This window comes from Natator depressus, chromosome 6 (assembly GCF_965152275.1).
Source record: "Natator depressus isolate rNatDep1 chromosome 6, rNatDep2.hap1, whole genome shotgun sequence".
Classification (NCBI taxonomy): Eukaryota; Metazoa; Chordata; order Testudines; family Cheloniidae; genus Natator; species Natator depressus.
The window spans coordinates 71959236-71980971 of NC_134239.1; the positions used below are offsets into that span (position 1 = coordinate 71959236).

Here is a 21736-nt window from a genome sequence, read left to right on the forward strand (position 1 = left end):
CTAAAGAACAAAAAAACACCCTGCACGCCTTTTGTTTAACACAGAACTGTGAAGCCTTTACTTACTTTTTTGTTTTGGCAAGTTCTTAATGATATGGAAGTCCTTTGTAAAGCACTTTGAGATTTACTGATGAAAAGCAAAAGATTAGTGCTAGGTATTATTTGTAGGACCTGCATTAAATGATTTAAGGACTCAGCTACACTACAGCTATCATGCAGTCAAAACCCAGCTAAAAGTTATAGTGCAGATAACATCTACTTAGGTGTTCATATGCACGCTAACAGTTTGAATTGTCCAGGGGCTTAACACAGACAGAGTATGTCCCATCTACAGTATTAACCTCATTATAACTGGGTCCCCTTGATTCTAGTTATAGTTGGACAGGGGCCACCTCATTTGTGTGACAGTGGAAGATCTGTACCTCAGGCTACAATCTCATCACCTCTTGGGTTCTCCAAAGATCTTACCAAGGTCCTCACTCAAAGAGTACTCCTGAGGGCATTCTGCCTCCCAAAATTAAAAATTCTGCGCACAATATTTTAAAATTCTGCATATTTTGTTTGTCAAATAAATGTGGGGGCTCAAGGATGGCATTGGGAAGCACAGGCCATTGGCTGGACAGAGATGGGAGATCACTGTGCAGCTCCCCCTTGGGACATGGACTCAGTGGTGGAGCTGCACCCAACCGTGACACAGTGCAAGGATTGGGCCTGCCCCAGAAATACATCAGGGCCCTGCCTTCTGTGCCAGGTGCACCAGGTGTGGACAGGCAGGCTCAGCAATGCAAGATCCAAGTGTAGAGGGACTTTGTGTGGGGGGATTGAGAGGGTTCTATGTGAGGCAGTCTGGGTGCAGGTGGCTCAGTGGAGGATCCAGGTGCGGGGGCATGTGGATGTACAGGGGCTTGTTGGTGGGTTCTGGATGCAACAGTAATAGGATTCTGCAGGGGGGTCCACGAGAAGGTGGTTGGGGCTCAGCAGGGTGTCTGTGGGGGGGTACAGAGTTAGGCAGGGTGGTCTGGGTGTGGGGAGCTCTTGGGGGGGGGGGCAGATGTGCAGGGAGTTGGGGCTCAGTGGGGTGGGGATCCATGTGCAGCTGGTTGGGGCTCGGTAGGATGGAGAGCTGGATGCAGGTGGCTCGTCGGCGTGGTCCAGGTGCAGGGGGCGTGGGGATCATCAGGGCGGGTTCTGGCTGCAGGAAGGTGAGGCACTGTGAGAGGGTCTGAGTGTAAGTGGGTCTGGATGCATGGGAGTTGGGCGGATGGGGGAGCAGCTCCCTTGCAGTTGAGGAGCGATGGGTGCAGGAAGTGCCCGGGGGAGGGGGCAGGAGTGGGGAGTTTGCAGAGCTTCCTACAGCTGGGGAAGAAATCTGGGGCTGGGTCTAACATGGCCCCAGATGCTGTGGAGGGGAAGAGGAAGTCCCATGAGCCCCAGCCCAGCTGGGACTAGCAGTTGAGCTCGGCACTGGGTAGAAGCCACTAGTCAGGTCTTCTCCAGTCCCGGCCCCTGCCCCACAGCGATTTATCTCTCTGCCGGCTGCCCTGGGCACTCCAAACATACTGCTGGGGGGGGTTGCATGACTGCTCCTGTGGCTTCCCTTTGCTTCCCCATCAGAAAGTCATTTTTCTGCAGGGAAGGAAAGAAATCTGAGGAGGATGTAAATTCTGCACATGCACAGTGGTGCAGAATTCCCCCAGAAGTAAAAGAGAATGAAGTGAAGACCTAATTTTCCCCATGTAAAAAAATCAAGCAGAAATATAAACTATTTGAAACAAAATCTGAGGTTATCTTTCTACATAATAAAGGAACAATAAAGGTCAAAGCCAAATAGTTTCTGATGTTGCTTTGGAGTTCACCTTTAACTACTGAGGGGGAGAAGCTCCCGCTTTTAGTGACTCCTTCCCTAAGCATGAAGTTGGTGAGATGATTCCCCTCCTGGGAGCCCAGTAGGCGCCCTCTGTTGGCCTCATGGAAATCCCCTGTTGGTGTCTCATCATACCCCCTTCTTTGCTTGAGCTGAGAAAAGACAGAATTATTTGGCGGAATACAAATGGCTTAATATTGCTGACAAAGCAAGTAACACAGAGACTTTGCAAAAGCCACTTCTAAATCACACTCTATTCAAAGCACAAGAGATATACAGATCATGGAAAAATAACAAACACCTGCACACAAAACCCTCCCTCAGTTTCTTCATCCCTCCCAAGAGTCCTGTGGGTCTTAGTGTCCTTCAGGGAGTTCAAGATCTGTCTGCACTACTTCTCTTCTGCTTCAGGTCTCACCTTGCTAGAGAAAGAACAGCCGTTTCTAACACAATATCTCTTCCTGTCCATCCACTGGAGTGTTTCCACGTGCTAGTCCTCTGCAGTCTGCCTCCCCACAACCCTCTGTGTTCATTACAGCAGGTATGTGTCATTAGTACATCAACGGTCTTTGGCTGGTAGTTCCCATTGACCTGTTAGAGCAAGGTTATTCAATTACCGATAGTCTCTGATTCTGGGACAGATACCCACTCCCATCCTTACCACAAGAGAGATAATGCAATCTGACATGAAAATATATAATAAAAGATATTATTAGGGCATAATTTTAAAGAGTTCATAAAATCAAACTGGGATTCATAAATTCACATAGACAGATTCCAACACTGTCACAGGCCTATTTATCTAAAGGAAAAGAAAGAAAAGTCTCCTCCATAGCATGAATCTACTACACACAAAAGAATCAGGTTGCATTTTAGTAATGTAAGCAGTTAATCTAAGCATGAAAATTCAGCTTTATTACTTACGTACTTGTCATCAACCAAGTATGAGCATATGGCAGAGAAATGAAATACACAGTTCCCACGTGGATAAAAGCAACAGTCGAAAAGCCTATTAATGGAATGTGAATCTGCTGAATTGAAGAGATTTTTGTGGTAATACTGTCACAACATCCAAGCTTCCAGATTTCAAGGAACTGAAAATCAATAACTTCTCTGGACAAATAGTGTCAAGAACAACCCATATAATCTATGTAGGTATTTTTAAAGCATCCACCTAGGCACTGTAGAATTTAGCTATTGAGCTCAAATGCAGAAAAGAAAGAAGTAGAAACAGACCTAAACCACAACCTAAATACCAATACTCCTGAACGTTGAGTTTGGCTTGAAGCCACCAGATCTGAACTCACTTGTATGGATCTGGAGCAGGTTTGGATCCAAAACTAGAAGGCAACTGCTTTCCTACTCTAATTCAAATGCACCCCTAAGATGGCCAAAATCTCATAAAAAGAAACTGATCTCATCAGATTTCTTCCATTTGAGTCAAAATCTTGCGTAAACAATTAATCAACTCCTAACCCAACCTCTGAATCCTACCTCTGCTTGGTGTTGAACCTGAACTCTGAACCTTATTACGAAACATTATCTGTTTCTGGATCCAAACATTACCCTCTTGGTCCACCTCTAGACCCTAAGGGAAACATTGGAAAAATGTCCCCCATTGTGAGGTGTAGGTATGATTCATGGATAACAGTTTGGGTCCTGTTATGTTGGGTCTCCAATTACTAGGAGCTCCTTAAATAAGGCACTGAGACTCAATAGTGGGGTACGTAACAACGAGCTTTACTGATCATGTCTGCTCTGTATGGGTACCTACACAGCATGAGCTAACCTCCCACATATAATGGGCTCAGTATAAGTGAAGGATTTGTTAGGGATAGTTTCTTCTATGGTTGTTCCAAAGTCCTGTAGCACACAACCCCTGGACATTACATCAGCTGGGAAAAAACAAATATAGTTAAACGCAGGGGAAAATGTTCAACGTCAAATCTCCACTTCATAACACAGTCATATAACAGAGAGGAAGTGAAGGGATGATGTTTTAATTCCTTGTGCAGACCTTAAATACATTCTCTGTGGCACTGCTTTCTTCTTCTGTGCGCCAGCAATCCTTACTCCATTTAGATACTGAGTCATGGCTAGAAATCAACTAGGCATCTGGCAGCATTAATGCATTTACTTCAGCACTACTGACTAGCAAGAAAATTATTTCTTAAAAGCAATAGGAAAAAAACCAGAGGAAACAGGAAAAATATGATACACATACAGAAGAGCTCAACTGTTTAGGCCAAGGGGAACATTTTAACCTCTTTACTTTCCATGACCAGCCTTTAGAGTAAGTGGTGGAAGCAATCAAGACACTGAAAAACAGGTGATCCCAAATTATAATATTTTAGGGGGGTGCCAAGTTCTGCTTACTCAGGGCTCTCTTTGACCAAAGGTTGGCCCTGCTACCCAGGTTGTGTTTAAATAGAATTCACTTTCAAACAAACCACTAAAACATTATTTCTTCCACATGCTTTAAAGGAAAGGTCACTGTCAGGTATTTTTTGCCTGTAATTTAGTTATTGTTAAACAAGGTTTTACAAAACCAAATTTCAGTAGAAATGTTTTAATTTTTTTAAAGAATCAATCAATGAGGTTTTTTTAAAAAAATCTCCTGCAGTAGTGGAAACTCAGACAAAATATCACTGTGTTAGTGTATGAGAATCAGGGAGTGAAAATAATTTAAAGGAAAATAGCACCAGTCTAGTTTTATTGCCCAAAACACGTGAAATAATAATAATAATAACAACAATACAATCAAGTAAGCATACAATTGCTTAAAATTAAACATGATATCTGACTTTTTTCCAGTTGTACTAATGTAAGGTGCCATTTTTACCACAGGTAAGGCATTAAAAAAATGTATACCTGACCGTAACGATCTAAACAACAGAATATGTAGGGAAATGATCAGTTACACCCAATTCTCAGAGAATGTCTCATGTCAGTACATCACTAGACAACATATCACGTTAGAGAACAAAAAAAGTTTCAGTGGTCATTTTTAGTTTAGAAATGCTTAGAGATCTAACATTTACATCACTTCAACTACCAGAATCAAGGATCCTTTTCCATTTGTCATTAAACATCTCAATCAGTTGAGGATGATATGAAACTCATTTCATAAGCAGGAGTTCCTGAATCAGGCTTCTCTGCGTGGCCAAGTAATCTTTAATATAAAGGATGAAACAACAGAAACTTTCAGACAACCTGTAATCACAGCCAGGCAATTATAATGCAGGTTACAAATGCCCTTTCCCTGTTCGTTGAGTGTGGAAAGAAGATAAGACTCCAGATCTGTATGTAGACCAGCCTCTTGACTGTAGAAAATTTTCCGAAGCTAAGATACCACAGTGATTACTACATGCATCGATTGACAGATAGATATTCTTTGTGTATTTTCATATCATCCTTAGGCATATTTTTCTTCTATGCTTGTATCAGCAATGTTACACAGAAGGGCTAAGGAAACGATATTTCACCTAGGTAAATTTGATTCCAAATCATTTGGTTCTCTTCCTGCTGGTCTGATTCAGTTTACTGTAAAGTAATATACAACAATTAACCAGTCTAAGATGTCACCAGATTGTCTCTGATCCAACAAAACATATTACTGGAAAAGTACAAGCCTTGAAACTGAACAAAATTGCAAAAATATGTGAGGCTGATAACTGACCTTTAAAATTTTCCCCTGCTTGCTGCTGTTTCCTCATTTCTACCAGGAGGAACAAAGACCAGGAGGACTGGATAGTTCAATGAACTCGTAAGGGGATATAAGCTTTCTTCCACTAGGACCCTCGCTAGTTGGAAGGCATCCTGGGTCAGTAGTGAGCTGTGATGGCAAGTTATCACCTAATGGTTGTTCAGTAATCTGTATGAAATGAATTTGGTGGTCTCCGTCCTATTCTCAGTAAACAAATGTCCGTATCATTAAACCACCACCACCATCAGAACTGACACTACTCACCATTCTTGTTGGCAGTCTTAACAAAGAGCCCAGGGACTGAAGTGCATGGCGACATGGAAACTGAACTATTCTCTCACACCTAGAAGTGTTCTCAATGTCAAAGTTGAAGACTGTGGGTGGGATGATGTGGGGAAGCTTATACTGTGTATGGCTGTTCTGTGGAGAAAGAGATAACATTTGTCTTCAAGACTGCCAATCTGGTACCTTACCTGAGCACTATATTTTCTAAAAGTTTGATTAAAACATCCATAAAAATACCACAGAACTTTCTTATTAAATAGGAGCAAAGCAATGGTCTATGGACACATGTGAGGAACAACGCTCCTAAACTTAAATTTCAGATGATATCAACAATTCATTTCATTACTCCAAGGACCAGGGAGATATAGATGACCATATGGTGGAGATGGAACATTTGCTCTCTGGTGGAGAAAAATAGCAACAAGCAGAAAGACTGTTTTTGCATCTTGCATCTGTGGCACTGAAGAGGCCTTTGTGCTAAGAACCGCCACAGGGTTTCACATTGCAACTGGCAAGCTTAAGTTGTTTTGGAAGTTAATAAACCTTGTGTGGACATATGGATCAACAACATCCTCACACATCACTCATTGTACAATATTACAGACTGAAATTTGGAGTTCAGACATGCATATGCTAGAAATATTGTTATTTTTATTGGGCTTTGTTACTGGGCTTCAAAGGAAAGAAGAATGTAAAGTTAAGACATCATTAAATTGTGGATAAATTGGAGAGAGTCCAGCGAAGGGCAACAAAAATGATTAGGGGTCTGGAACACATGACTTATGAGGAGAGGCTGAGGGAACTGTGATTGTTTAGTCTGCAGAAGAGAAGAATGAGGGGGGGATTTGATAGCTGCTTTCAACTACCTGAGAGGTGGTTCCAAACAGGATGGTTCTAGACTATTCTCAGTGGTAGAAGATGACAGGACAAGGAGTAATGGTCTCAAGTTGCAGTGGGGGAGGTTTAGGTTGGATATTAGGAAAAACTTTTTCACTAGGAGGGTGGTGAAACACTGGAATGCGTTACCTAGGGAGGTGGTAGAATCTCCTTCCTTAGAAGTTTTTAAGGTCAGGCTTGACAAAGCCCTGGCTGGGATGATTTAATTGGGGATTGGTCCTGCTTTGAGCAGGGGGTTGGACTAGATGACCTCCCGAGGTCCCTTCCAACCCTGATATTCTGTGATTCTATGATTAAATCCCAATTCATCACCTAAACCTGACCAAAAAGGTAGTGAAGGCAAGATTGCTAACAACAGCTTAGAAGGAACAAATTAAGCTAAATCCTGACTGTGTGAAATATTCGGGTGTACTAGTAAAAAGTAACTAATGGCATACTAAAACAAAGTAACATTCTGACAACCCAGGGAGTCCCTTTCAGCGGCACTCCTCTATAATGAGCTAGGATTAATACTAATGGAATATTTCTACATATTTTTCATCATCATCATTATCATGACAAATCCCAAAGAAACATGGCCTCCTTGCAAACTGAGAACCACCTGGATTGCGCCACTGCAGCTTTTGATGCCCACATGATCACTGGCTGTGTCGCGACTTTTTTTGGTACACAACACTTCTGAATTCATTGGTCCTCCATTCTAATATTATTTCCATACCCAGAAAGCCGCAGAAACTGAACCAGTGCTGATGAAGGCGGTTGCTTGGTTCGGGTTTGAATATCCTCATTTTTTATTTTTTCCTATCACTTGATATGGGCAGCTGGGGAAGATGACAAGAACCAAAATCATCAGTCCAGGGTTCTTCAGCCCTTCACAGTGCCCACGTTTCCCTTCTGTGCAATAGAGTCGGTATGACTATGGTTCTATAGATCCACAGCTTCATAGCAAACTTGATGTCACGACACCCCCACAGAGGCCACTTAAAGGGCCCAAAACATGGCGGCAGCTGCTGATACATGAGTGTTTGCATCTTTTGAGCTGCCTTTAGCACTACCTATGAAACTGCCAAAATATTTGACAGGTGCCACCTGCTTGATGTCTCACCTGTACAGGTTAATATAGAGGTGGTTGTAATTTGGAGCTGGAGTCTGTTTGATGATAATGGCCAGAGACTTATTTTTATTCAGATTAATTACCACACCAATGCGCACATCTTCTTGCCTGACCAGACTGGCTATCAGCTGCAGAGATTCACCAAACTGAACCAACAAGACAATATCATTAGCATATTTGAGATCTCAAAGCAGAATGTTCGGCTCAGCACCACCCACAGCTTCCTCAAGTTTATCTACCAACCAATCAGCACAGATATTGAACAATGATGGCAAAAGAACACAGCCTTACCAAACTCCCATGGAGACAGGAAACCAGGCCAAATGACTGCCACTGACTTGAACGCAGCTTTCCATTCCATTACAGAGCTCCTCAGTCTATGACACTATTCCAGGGATGCCAAGTCACCCTATCAGATCTCAGATCATCATCGCCAACTCAGCCCTTCAAACGTCAACCATGGATCAGTGAAGAGACACTTACAGCAGATGCACCTAAGAAACCAGCAAGGCTACAATCTGCATCTTCAACAAAATGTTTGTCAAGAGTAAAAGCTGAATGGGTTTGACTTTGGAACATCGTCAAGTCATTGTGTAAAAAAGATAAGGAATCCTGGTGGTCAACTCAGGCAGCCAGTTTAGAACAGGCTGCCACCAGGCACGATCTCTGCAGTCCCTTATCATCTTTGCAGTGTTTGCAAGGAAGGTGGCACCAGCTTGACCAGTAAAGAATCAGGATGGCAGCATCAGCCAGAGTCTGCAAGATCAGTTGCATCAATGGGAAGATCCTCTCAAGATGCTCTTCCATTGTCCATTGACTGCAGTCGCTCTTCCATATGAAGAGGGCAGGAAGTTCCAGAAGAGTCACTTTACTTCAAACAAGGAGAGAACTGGATCATAGCCCATAAGCAGAAGTCTGGGAAAGCACCAGGGGTTTGTAACATTACCCCTGAGTTGCTGAAGACAGATTATGGTATTGTAGTAACATGGTTGCATAGGCTCTTCCAGATCATCTGGCATACTAATATCAACCCTAATGACCGGAAGAAAAAGGGGGTTATTCATCCTCTGTTCTAAAAGTGCGATAAGGCCAAATGTAGCAACTGTAGAAGCATGATGCTATTGTCAGTCCCAGGGGAAATCTTTGCTTCCGTGTTAATGTCCCAAGCCAACGATGCACTTTGTGGCAAAGGCCAGGATGCTCAGTGCCACTTTAGACCTGGTCATTCCTCTGTCAATCAGATTTTTATCTTGAGACAGCTTTTTCAGAAGATGGCTAAATTTAATAGGTTGTGCAGAGCACTTTTTGTACACTTCCATCAGGCCTTTGATTCAATGCATTGAGCAAGTTTGTAGGATCTGATGAGTTTATTTGGCATCCCAGGTGATACACTTTTCCCCAGTAACAGTGGCCAGGTCCTTTATCTGGCTACCAGTATCTCTATCACCTGGGAAGGTTAGATCTGAACGTTAAACCCTTCTCCTACTGCCCTCTGAGTTAAAGAACTAAAGAAAGACAGAGAGTGTTGTGCTTCAAAAACAGAACAGATAGTTTAATTGGGGTAAACAACAACGCCAGGATAGACTGCAATCTTGACAAAGTAAGGGAAATCAAGTTCGGCTTATCGCAGCAACCATAACTTGTCTCCCTTAAATTTATGCAGTATTTTCCATATCTGTGTATATTTTATAGCACATTCAGTGGCAATATTATGCTCATGCTGTAACAAACTTTGAATTTCCTGACTGCATTAACATACAAAAAAAAAACTGAGAGGGAGGTCATTTTCTTGGCTTAAATGGAAAAAAGGGGATTGATGACATGCACAGGAGCATGAGATTCAAAGAAAAGCAAAACACTGATCCTTCTGTGGGCAGAAACCAAATCTTGTTTAGAGAGGAGAAGCTGCAGCATGTAAGCCAACAAGTTCAAACCTTAAAACTATTTTAAATTAATTTTGTAGTAAAAAAGAAAAAAGCCAAACAGGAGAACATTTTTGTGATAATCCCCCAACCTTCATAGATGTAGGTGGGGGGGGGGGAAAGGGGACAGGGGGTGGGAAGAGTAAGTTCCATCCAGTGTATTCAATCAAATAAATTCAGAGAACAAAATTAATTACACTTGCTTTGCTCCATCATTTACACCCATTTTACAAAAACTCCTAATATCTGCTGCCTTTATCTGGGAACGATCCAGACATTTCTAGAAGTTTCGATAAATTCCAACACCAAAATCCAAATTCTATTGTCCATCACATTTGTGCATTCCCACTGAAATCAATGGAGTGTCTCAGGAATAACTAAGGTTACAACTTAACCACATCTGTGAGAGCCAAGCTGATTGAAGGATGTGGATACAACGAAAGGCAAACAGTTTACCTTTGATGACTAACGAAAAAGAGGGTAGATTTAGAGGGAGGAGCTACAGCTAGCATTTTGAAATATATGTCTGTATGGGTCACTGTTGTCACCCAGCCAAGGTGGAATTCAATTCAAGTCAATGGGCGTTTTACCATTGATTTCAGCATAGCCAGAGTTCACCCATAAAATTTAGAAATATAGAAAGCTCTTAGGTCACTTAGTTCATTTCCTGTGCAGGCTTGGTCCTCATAGTATATATCCTAGTGCTCTGGTCCATGCTTGCTTGAAATGTGGGCTTATACAACCTCCCTTGGACAGCATTATAGGCCACACTGTTAGGAGATATGCCATATATGCACAGTGAATATTAACATAGCACATGCATCTAGCTACAGAGGTGGCAGTATTTAAAAAGTTATAAAGAACATTTTTTAAAATGCCTGTCACGTTACAAAAAGGGGCTTCCAGGAAATAAAAAACTGTATGACATATCTTAACGTCTATCTACATCACTCTAGGTTAACTGGACAATGGTTAGGCATATGGTTTGCTGTATCCACTGCTTTTCATGATGACTAGTATTATCTAATTGTTTCCTTGTTCTTCCCCTCATGCGTTTGTTTTTTCCACCTGTTTGTTCTCTTTGGTCTTACTCTTTGATTGTAAGCTCTTCAGGAGAGGGACTGTTTATTTGTTATATGTTTGTATAGGGCCTAGCACAATGGGGCACTGCTGCTATTGTAATACAAACAAATAATAAATAATAACAATAACAATAACAATCCATGACTAAAAGAAAAGCACCAAGTCACAGAATAATTTATATATAAATTTTATTAAAAATGCAGGTACTGTATAAACTGTCATGAACAATTTTGAACATTATCATCCACACTTTTAAAGTTGAATCATAATTCTTACATATAAATAGCTATGAAAATATCATGCACATATAAAAAGCAGAACTGAGCATTTACTTACAGTAGCACCAAATGCAGCTGCATAAAGCATTTTTTCTTGTTTTTTCTCCATAGGCTGTAAATAACCACTATAAGCTATTTTCTAAATTTTGTTACAAGGGCTGAGAAACACTTGATTTTAGTAACGTTTTAAAAAAAGAGGAACAAAAGGAGAATTTATTAGTAATAAGTACATTGCTGCACCAAATGTTAGTTTCACTGTGTAAGTAATTGGTATGCTCAGATCTTTAATCACACAAAATAAAATGAACAGTGAATTGTCTTTGAATTAACATCTTGTATCAAGAGGAACATATTAACTTTTTCTATGAATACGACTGTGGTTCAATACTGAAATAAAAAACACTACAACCCAGGCATTGCTACGTCACAGAACAGAAACTGACTTGTCAGCTTTAGATGCACTCCACAAGTCTGAAGATTATAGATACTCAGGCCTAGTTTACAAAAGACTTTTCTCTCAAAATTTCCCATCACTGCTTCCACCAGTTCAACCTAGGAATAATTTAACTATCCTGCAGTAATTCTTTAAAAAACAGCTAATACAGTTGATGCTGTGGGTAATTCTGCCCCAGAATATGTAACCTGGACCACAAAAACAGAACAATGCTTTGTGCTTAAAATATATCCATTTCCTGATTCTTTTGCATATATTCGCTGTCTTGTGTTGTAGAAAGAAGTTTTTAAAAAACATATATAAAAGCTATTGTGCTGAACTCAGCGGCACATAGACATAGTAAAACTGGAACAATACAAAGGTAAAAGATATTCTAGTTGTAAAGGCTATATATATATATCATATGATATTTGATATTTTAAAAGGTTTAAAAAGTATAAAATTAGGAAACATGCATAGGACACAGATTGCTTCACAGGCTTTGTCTACACTAGAAAAGGTTTGCCAGTGTAGCTATACCAGCAAACTCTCCTAGTGTAGCTGCAGTTTATTCTCGCATAAAAGTGTTTTTGCCAGTAGAATTTATGCAGGTTGTTGAGTGAAATACTCTACACCAGCAAAAGTACTTTTATGCCGATAAAACTGCTTACACTAGAGCTTTTGCCAGTATAAAAATGTTGCACAACATTACTCTATCAGCATAGGTTTCTAGCGTAGTAGACCACCCCACAAATAGAAAAAGTTCACTGCCTGCAAAATTCACTAGTAACATTTGGAAGAGGATAGGCAAACAATGAGAAATCCAGAATGTATTTTGGTAACAGTTCTTTTATAAGCCCACGTTGAGTGTTACACAGGTAGTAATGTAGAGTTTCTCGAGTCACAGGCTTATACCACGATTGTCGTTCTGGGAAACGGATAAAAGAAGGCGCTTGAACATGTTCAAGAATGTAATTTGCATCCACATTCAGTTTTTCATATGATCCGATGAAATCGTACCTAACCGCACAGGGTTGGCATAAGTTGTAGATGGGCATCCAGTGTTCGTTCATTCTCTCTGCCTCTTCATCTAACAGATACAGGAGAAACTCAGAAAAGGTGACATCATCTCCTGTGGACTTTCTGGGGCTTTTTCGGTATCTTTTTACTATTTCCACACCGTACTTTAACTGGTACTCTTTGATCTCTCCAAATTTATTCCTATAAGCTGATAAAAGTCTCTCCATCGGATCTCGAACAAATATAAACTTGTAGTAGTGCTTTAGCCGGTAGCTGATCTCATCCGGCTTCATGTCGCCGAGAAAAACCAAGTCATTCTTGTGGTCCATTTTGAGCTTGACATTCACATTCTCCAGCGCTCCATCCAAAACTTTCAGTATTCGTTTCCAGTTGGAGCAGGCGACTTTGGGGACGTAGCAGTATAAGAAGCGATATTTATCACTGACCAGGATGTGTTTGAGCACTGTTCTCCTCTGACCTGCTGAAAGCTCCCAGATGCTGTGAGGCATGTTCTTTTGCCCACACATGGTGCGGATTGTCCGGTTACGAACATCTTGTAGCACCTGGTAATCCATGTCCTCGGGAGCCGCTACCCTGGTGTCACTGCTGCTCCTCCAAGCAAGGTCTCCATGTGGGGGATGGAGTGGTGGTGGCTTCACCTCTGCCAAAATGCCCCTCTCAATCATGAGCAGCAGGCCACTGGAAGCCACAATCACCCCAAACATGAGCATGGAGGGCAACAGCATGGTGCCACTGCTGCCCCGCATCCTGGTGGGCACCACGGCCCGGCGCACGGAGATGGCTCCCATCTCTGCACCGCGCACTGCCACCGGGGCGAGGGGGCGCGGGAACATGGCCCAGGCACTGGCTCGGTGTCAGGGCCAAACAGCAGGCGGAGCCGGCCCCTACCCAAGGGGGGACGGGGTGGGGCAGGGCTGTCTCCTGCTGGATGGAGGCAGCACCTTTCCCCTGGGGCCCAGGGTCTCTCTGCCAGGTGCTGCTGCAGGCCCCTCACCCAGGCCGGGCAGCGGGACTCTGCATGGCAGCAGGGGGCTCCCTAGCGGCTGCCCCCCATGCTGGGCTCGCGGCGCGCCAGCCGGGCAGCACAGCGGGCAAGGGGAGGAGGCCGGGCCGCCGCCGCCGCCGTCCGGGGAGTGCGGCGGGCTGGGCCCCTCCGGGCCCGGCAGAGTTGAGCGGCAGCGAGGGCCCGGATGTCCCGGGAGCGAGTGAGGGGGACGCGGGGGGAGGCCGGCAGTGACGGGGGAGCGGCGGGCGGCTCCGCCCAGCGGCTCGGGGCCAGGGGGCGGCGCCGCCAGCCCGGCCGTGAGGAGGGAGGCAGGGACGCCGGTTGCCGAGTTCGGGGCAGCCCCGCCTGCTACGCAAAGGGGGCGTGGGCTGGGTGAGCCCGAGGGGCACTGCGGGGGGGGGGGGGGGCGCTGTGCCCACAGGGGCATTGCAGGGCGCGCGGGGGCTGTGTGCACACAGTGTGCATTGCATGGGGGGGCTTTGTGCACGTGGGCACTGCACAGCCTAGGGGAGGGGGGCTGTGTGCCCACGGGGGAGTTGCGCGGGGGGGGGGACACTGTGTGCCCACAGTGGCATTGTCCAGAATGGGGGCGGGACCTGCACAGATCGCCTCCACTGCAGAAGAGGGATTGTTGCACAGGGGTTTCTGTGCAGATGAGGGAACTTTGGGGGCTTTGGGTGGAGGTGGCTAGGAGGAGAGCTGGGTGTTGGCAATGGGGACAGTACGGGAGGGGGCTATAGAAATAGGCTGGGTTCACTGTACCGAGGAAGTGTCCAGGCCAGCCACTATAAACTATTTATTAATACAAATGGGACATAGGACCTGATTAATGAGGCAGAATATTGGGAGCCTTAAAGTGGAATTATAGTAAAAAAATCACTCTAAAAATTGCATGTTCTTTCATAGCAGGGTTTTTTTCAGTCTCAATTGATTTCTTTGTTTTGAAAATTAAGATGTTCCTATTTTTTATTCCTCTTAGTAAAGAATGGCTGTGGAAGAGGGAGCTGGATTCTCCTCTTTTAGCACATCATCAATAGTATTGCTAACTACCATGGAGGTGCGGAATCTTTTATTAATTGGTGATGGGGCTTGATCCAAAAACAACCTAGCTTGACTCTCAGATCCCAGGCTAAATTTACAAACTGGGATTCGAAAAAACAACTTTTTACTTTTAAATTGAAAATGTTTGATCTGGCATCTTTGATATACAATGGTATTTCAATGCTATTTTTACAGTCAGAATTCAGAACAATTGGTCTTGATCTTGTGGTCAGATTGGCCAGAGCTGGGTGCTTGACACCTCTCATACTTAAAATGCTCCTTTTTTATTTGAATGAAAAACCAATTATGAAAAACAGTTAAAAGGAAATTACATTTGAAAGAGTGAAGAAAGGGAACAACAACAACAACAAAAACACCTGCCTGGATTTTTTCTGCATGATTCACTTCTAATTTACACACTGTGCAGCATTTCTAGAGTTGCTTCATTTATTTTTAACTCAAGATCTGGCATTTTTGGTGAATTTCAATACAACTGGAAAGAATTTAACTGGCTAGTTACAATTGGCAGAGTTGCTTTCATAGATTTCCCAACTGTTTTTAAAGTAGCCTGGTATCTAGGCATGAAATACAAATTACAGGTAGCTGAGAAGTCAAATAAATGTGATCCCAGTGATTGACCATTCATGACCAGCCGTGTTTTAAAGTTGCCTCAAAGAAGTGTCAGCTGTTTCGTTACCCGACAATTCATTTGTAGACATTTTAGGTTTAGGAGAGACAAGGGGGGTGAGGTAATATCTTTTATTGGACTAACTTCTGTTCGTGAGAGAGGCAAGCTTTTGAGCCTACCCTGAGCTCTTCTTCAGGTCTGGGAAATGTACTCAGAGTGCCACAGCTAAATAGAAGATGGAACAGATGATGAAAATATCATAAATGTTTATATCATTGCTTTCATGGTGCATTTGTCCAGAAATTTTTCTTCAAGGTGGCCCAAGGTGGTTGGTATATTGGGGAACCATCCTAGTACCCATGGCTGTTCCCATTAGGTGGCATACCCCATAAAGTGCACTAAATGCCCCAATAACAACTGTGTGGGTGAAATGAGACAATCACTGTGCTCTCAAATGAACTCTCACAGAAAAATGATAAAAGACAAAAACATGACCTGTGGGTGAACACTTTTCACAAAGCAATCACTCTATATCTGATTTCTTAGGGTATGTCTACACAGCAACTAGACACCTGTGGCTGACCCATGCCAGCCAACTCGGGCTGACAGGGCCCAGGCTGCGGGGCTGTTGCATTGCTGTGTAGGCTTGGGCTGGAGCCTGGGTAGTAGAACCCTGTGAGGTGGGAGGGGCCCTGAGCTCAGGCTCCTTCCTGAGCCCGGAAGTCTACACAGCAATGAAACAGCCCCACAGCCCAAGCCCCATGAGCCCAAGTCAGCTGGCATGGGCCAGCCGTGGCTTTTTCATTGCTGTGTAGTCATCATCCTCAAAGGAAACCTGCACAGCACCTTCAAAAGATGAGCCTAGATTCTAAAAATCATGGACTCAAAAGAGACACTGGATTTATGGCTTATTACAACAATCTATAACCCACTAACCTCCCACGCCCCCCCAGCTTTCCGCCTCCTTTTTTCCCCCAAAACACTGAACAGGTGTTAACTGGCCACATCACCTTGAATGGTCCCTTGAAATATGTTTTAACTACTTACGCTAAACAATCTGTTCTAACTTCTATTTAGCTGTGACACTCCGGAGTACATTTCTAGAGCCCTGCATGGATACAAAAATGTGGATCCACATCCGATCCGCATCCACGATAATTAACTTGTATCCGACCCATGAGCCACACTCCACCTTTTATATGTATCTCCACCAGCACCCTGTCTCACTTATTCCACTGCAGCATCTTCACGAGTCGCTCTGCCTGTGCTGGAAAGAAGGCGAAGTACCACAATAAATATGAGATGCCGACATCATCACTCTCTATAAGAAAAGAGGGGGACAGGTGCAACTGTAACAACTATCGTGGCATTTCCCTTCTTAGTATTATGGGAAAAACCTTTGCCCGAGTCATCCTGAACAGACTTCAGACCCTTGCAGACAGAATCTATCCTGAATCACAGTGCAGCTTCAGACCTGAAAGGTCTACTATCGACATGATCTTCTTGCTGAGACAAAGAGAAATGCAGAGAACAAAAAAGCCCCTCTGCATAGCCTTCATTGATCTCACAAAGCTTTTGACCTTGTCAGTAAAAGTGGACAATTCATGCTTCTAGAAAAGATTGGATGTCCCCCCGAGCTCTTAAGCATGATTCGATCTTTCCATGAAAACATGTACGGCACAGTCCAATACAACGGCTCAGTCTCTGAGGCTTTCCAGATTCGTAGCGGAATTAAGCAAGGTTGTGAACTTGCCCTAACTGTGCTTGGGATCTTCTTCTTCCTGCTACTGAAACAAGCTTTTGGTTCCTCAACTGAGGGAATCTACTTGCACACAAGATCTGATGGAGAGCTGTTCAATCTTGCAAGACTCAGATCTAAAACCAAGACTCGGGAGGCCCTTTTCCAACACCTCTCTTCGCTGATGACGCAGCAGTGACAACCCACACAGATGCTCATCTGCAAAACCTTATGGGCAGTTTTTCCAAAGCCTGCCAAGTCTTGGAGCTTACTATAAGCCTAAAAAAGACTAACATAATGTGCCAAAGAGTTGAGGAAGCACTCTCCATCAAGATCAGCAACTAGGAACTTGAAGTGGGGAATGAGTTAACATACCTGGGGTCCACTATTGCAGGCAATCTTTCACTTGAAACAGAACTCAACATCTGCATTGGAAAAGCTGCCACAACAATGTCTAGACTTGAGCAAGAGGGTCTGGCAAAATAACAAACTGACAGAACACACAAAGATCTGTGTGTATCGTGCATGTGTTATCAGCACACTTTTGTATGGGAGCGAGACATGTCCCTTATACTGTAATCAGGAAAAGAGGCTCAACAGCTTTCATATGTGTTGCCTTCGTCGAATCTTTGGAATCTCCTGGAGGGACAGAGTCACCAACATTGAGGTGCTCAAACGAGCCAACATACCCAGCATGCAAACACTCCTCAAACAGAGACGCCCCCACTGGCTTGGGCATGTGTGCCTGATGAATGATGGGCGCACCCCAAAGGACATCCTCTATGGTGAATTGGCATCTGGAAAAAGACCCAAAGGACGCCCAAAATTGTGTTTCAAGGATGTGTGCAAGCAAGACCTCAAAGAAATGGACATGCATGTGGATAACTGTGAAGATCACACTCAAGACCGCAGCCTTTGGAAAGAAGAGCTCAATTAAGGTCTCCAGAGTTACAAGAGGAAGCAGTCCAGCTTAGCAGAGGAGAAAAGAGCTTGCAGAAGGCAAAGCCCAAAGGGTCGAAACATCACCTTTAAATGTGACAGATGAAGCAGGCATTCTCTCTCTCGAGTGGGTCTCTTCAGCCATGTTCGCAGCTGCCATAAAATCAACTGAGTAAATTCTCAAAGATGGTAAACAATACATCCGCATCTGCAGATGCAGATATACACGGATATAAAGCGGATATCCACTCATCTTCAGGACTCTATACATTTCCCAGACCTGAAGAAGAGCTCTGTGTACACTCAAAATCTTGTCTCTCTCTCCAACAGAAGTTGGTTCAATAAAATATATTACCTCACCCAGTTTGTCTCTCTCAAATCTTGGGACCAAAATGGCTACAACAATGCAAACTATTTTAGGCTTTGGACAGTTTGTCTAAATAATTTATAATGCTCCCTTCCTCAGCAACCCACTTTCCCTTAAACCCATCTTTTTAATTAAAAAACAACTCTCCCCCACAAAAAATGGGGAATGCTCTATGAGTTATGGAGAGATGAAGTGGCTCCAGATTAGGAGAGGGATAGAGAGTACAACTATGTAAAACCCTAGTTTCAGTTCACATGAACTAATACTTTTAAACATCAAAACTAACCTGTAACAGTTGCATAAAAGCCATCAGCTTTCTACATGCATCAGGGAGATCACTTACATATATCACACACACAAAATTGACTGTGCAATCTTAATATGGCCAATCTCAACCTTCCCTTTCTGGCTTCTTGCCCCAGTTTCATTGCCCATCCCATCCCAGTTCTCTTCTGCACCCCAGCTCCTTGTCAGATTTGTCTTCCCTCACTCCATTCCTCCACTCACTGGTTCCTAGTGCCATTCTCCTAGGCCAGCCAGTAACCCCTCCCTGCAGTTCCTTTCCAATCTCAGTGTTTCCCTCTACCAACCTGCCTGTTCTCTGTTCCCTCCCCTGCTTCCCTTACTGGCTACCAGTCCCAGTCTCCCGACCAGGTCCCAGTTTCCTTGCCTAGCCAGACCCAGTTACAGTTTCTGTCCCCCCGTAGTCCCAGTCTCACAGACTCCTTAGCCCAATCTACCCTTGTTCCCTCCCCCCAGTCTGGCTTTTTCCTCCTCTTCATTTGAATTAGACAGATTCTTCCTCCATGCTGCTTGGGTTCCATGGAGGGGCGGGGGATGGGGGCAATGACGATCACAGGAGAGAGAGGCTCCCTGCGCTCAGCTCCAGTGCTCAGCCCCACTCTGACCTGGAGCAGCCATTACAGGGAAAGTCCAGTTTCGTCTCTGTAGCTTTGGACTGGGGGATGCATGCTCAGTCACACTATGGGGATGGTACATGCAGTCTGGTCACACCTAGGAGCTGTGAGGGGATGGAGCATTGCATTCTCAATCTGGACAGCAGTAGGACTGTGAGAAGCATGAACATGCTCGGTGAGGGCAGAATCTTCAGAGATTTTAGAAGCTAAAATGGAAGACGTCTCTACTGAACGTCTGAGAATTGTGATTGTCCAACGTCTTATAACTTGATCAAATTTGGGAAGATTTTCATGGACATGGCAAAAGGCACATCCTTGATACAAAGGCAACTCCAATGCCAAATTTCAGGTCTGTGCTCCAAAACATGTGGGCGATAGAGCTATTCAAAGAAAAGCTTGCCAGAATTTGTTTTAAGATGGGCAAAACAGCATATTTTCCCCTAGCCTTGTTCCTGGAAATGGCTGAAATGTTTTGGCTGAAATGTTCCAAGCTGAGGCAGAGACGAGGCATGTAAATTTCATCCAGAACGGCTAAAGTTTGGCAAAGTAATAATCAGCTGAAAACTGGCTCTTATAGTGGGACGGGTTAGTAACCTTAATAGATGGTGCTAACAGCCCTGCCTAGGCTGACCAGACAGCAAGTATGAAAAATCGAGACAGAGGGTGGGGGGTAATAGGTGCCTATATAATACAAATCCCCAAATATCGGGACATCTGGTCACCGTAGCCCTGCTTATAACAATATCTAGAATGAAGGTCTCATGCAATATAAATAACACACTTTTCAAATTATTCTGCAGCCCATTTCCAGAACATATCACAGGGCTCATGCTTCCAGAACTATCTATGTCAAAAGCTTTCTTAACATCAAGAGAAAACAGCTTCCACTTAGTTTCCTTTGATCTAAACTCTAAAGCAACAAATGTTTTGTCAGTGAAGTCAGACAAAGAATTTGTAGTGAAGTGTAGGATCCTGAAGCCAAATTATTTTACATTTTAGTTTTATTTTAATGCAAATATATAATAAACCTGGTGAAGTTACGATAGAGTCTGTCATCAGAAGAACAGCGGTTTTATCAGATTTGTTTACTGATTTGAGATTGCAAATCCAAGGATCTGATTATGATCTCACACCAGTGTAAATATTGAGTTACACTGGTATATAATCCATGGCACTGAGATCAAAATCTCCAACATTAGTCTTATGTGGTTTGTTTACAATTTACAGTATAAATCACAAGTAATGGAAGTTTCTAATTCTTCCATGTGTACAATTATTGACGATATTGAAATTCATAACTCATGTCAAGACACTTTCAAAACACATAAGTCACCTATCTTTCTCATTTAATTCTGAATTGCAAATAGTTTAAGAAAAAATAAATTCACTTTAGCTTTCTAAATATATATTCTGGTACTGCCACAATTACAGGAGCAGATTTCAGAGTAACAGCCGTGTTAGTCTGTATTCGCAAAAAGAAAAGGAGTACTTGTGGCACCTTAGAGACTAACCGATTTATTTGAGCATAAGCTTTCGTGAGCTACAGCTCACTTCATCGGATGCATACTGTGGAAACTGCAGAAGACATTATATACACAGAGACCATGAAACAATACCTCCTCCCACCCCACTCTCATGCTGGTAAACCCACCCAGCAATATTGTTAACCTATCCAACTATACTCTCAGACCAGCAGAAGCAGCTGTCCTATCTCGGGGCCTCTCCTTCTGCCCCTCCACCCCCACGAACATGATACAGTTCTGTGGTGACCTAGAATCCTATTTTCGACATCTTCCACTCAAGGAATATTTCCAAAATACCTCTGAACAACATACTAATTCACAGAGGCACCCCTACCAACATTACAAAAAGAAGGATTCTAGGTGGACTCCTCCTGAAGGTCGAAACAGCAGACTGGACTTCTACATAGAGTGCTTCCGCTGACGTGCACGGGCTGAAATTGTGGAAAAGCAACATCACTTGCCCCATAACCTCAGCCGTGCAGAACACAATGCCCTCCACAGCCTCAGAAACAACTCTGACATCATAATCAAAAAGGCTGACAAAGGAGGTGCTGTTGTCATCATGAATAGGTCGGAATATGAACAAGAGGCTGCTCGGCAGCTCTCCAACACCATTTTCTACAAGCCATTACCCTATGATCCCACTGAGAGTTACCAAAAGCAACTACAGCATTTGCTCAAGAAACTTCCTGAAAAAGCACAAGATCAAATCCGCACAGACACACCCCTGGAACCCCGACCTGGGATATTCTATCTACTACCCAAGATCCATAAACCTGGAAATCCTGGGCGCCCCATCATCTCAGGCATTGGCACCCTGACAGCAGGATTGTCTGGCTAGGTAGACTCCCTCCTCAGGCCCTACGCTACCAGCACTCCCAGCTACCTTCGAGACACCACTGACTTCCTGAGGAAACTACAATCCATCAGTGATCTTCCTGATAACACCATCCTG

At 43.5% G+C, this 21736-nt stretch overlaps 1 protein-coding gene and 1 long non-coding RNA gene across 2 annotated transcripts; one reads left to right on the forward strand and one right to left on the reverse strand.

The window, feature by feature from the left end:
* Positions 1–11094: 11094 nt before the first annotated feature.
* CHST14 (carbohydrate sulfotransferase 14) lies at positions 11095–13700 on the reverse strand. Its single transcript, XM_074957070.1, has one exon. The coding sequence runs from the start codon at positions 13453–13455 to the stop codon at positions 12346–12348; it is 1110 nt and encodes a 369-aa protein (XP_074813171.1). The 5' UTR covers positions 13456–13700; the 3' UTR covers positions 11095–12345.
* Positions 13701–13878: 178 nt separating this feature from the next.
* LOC141990101 (uncharacterized) lies at positions 13879–18220 on the forward strand. The gene is made up of 3 exons (XR_012640075.1): positions 13879–14000; positions 14608–14685; positions 16539–18220. It is a non-coding gene; the product is annotated as an uncharacterized LOC141990101 (long non-coding RNA).
* The last annotated feature ends 3516 nt before the right edge of the window (positions 18221–21736 follow it).

Excerpts from the sequence above, each read along its gene's own strand:
- CHST14 (XM_074957070.1), bottom strand. The coding sequence starts at position 13,455 with ATGTTCCCGCGCCCCCTCGCCCCGGTGGCAGTGCGCGGTGCAGAGATG.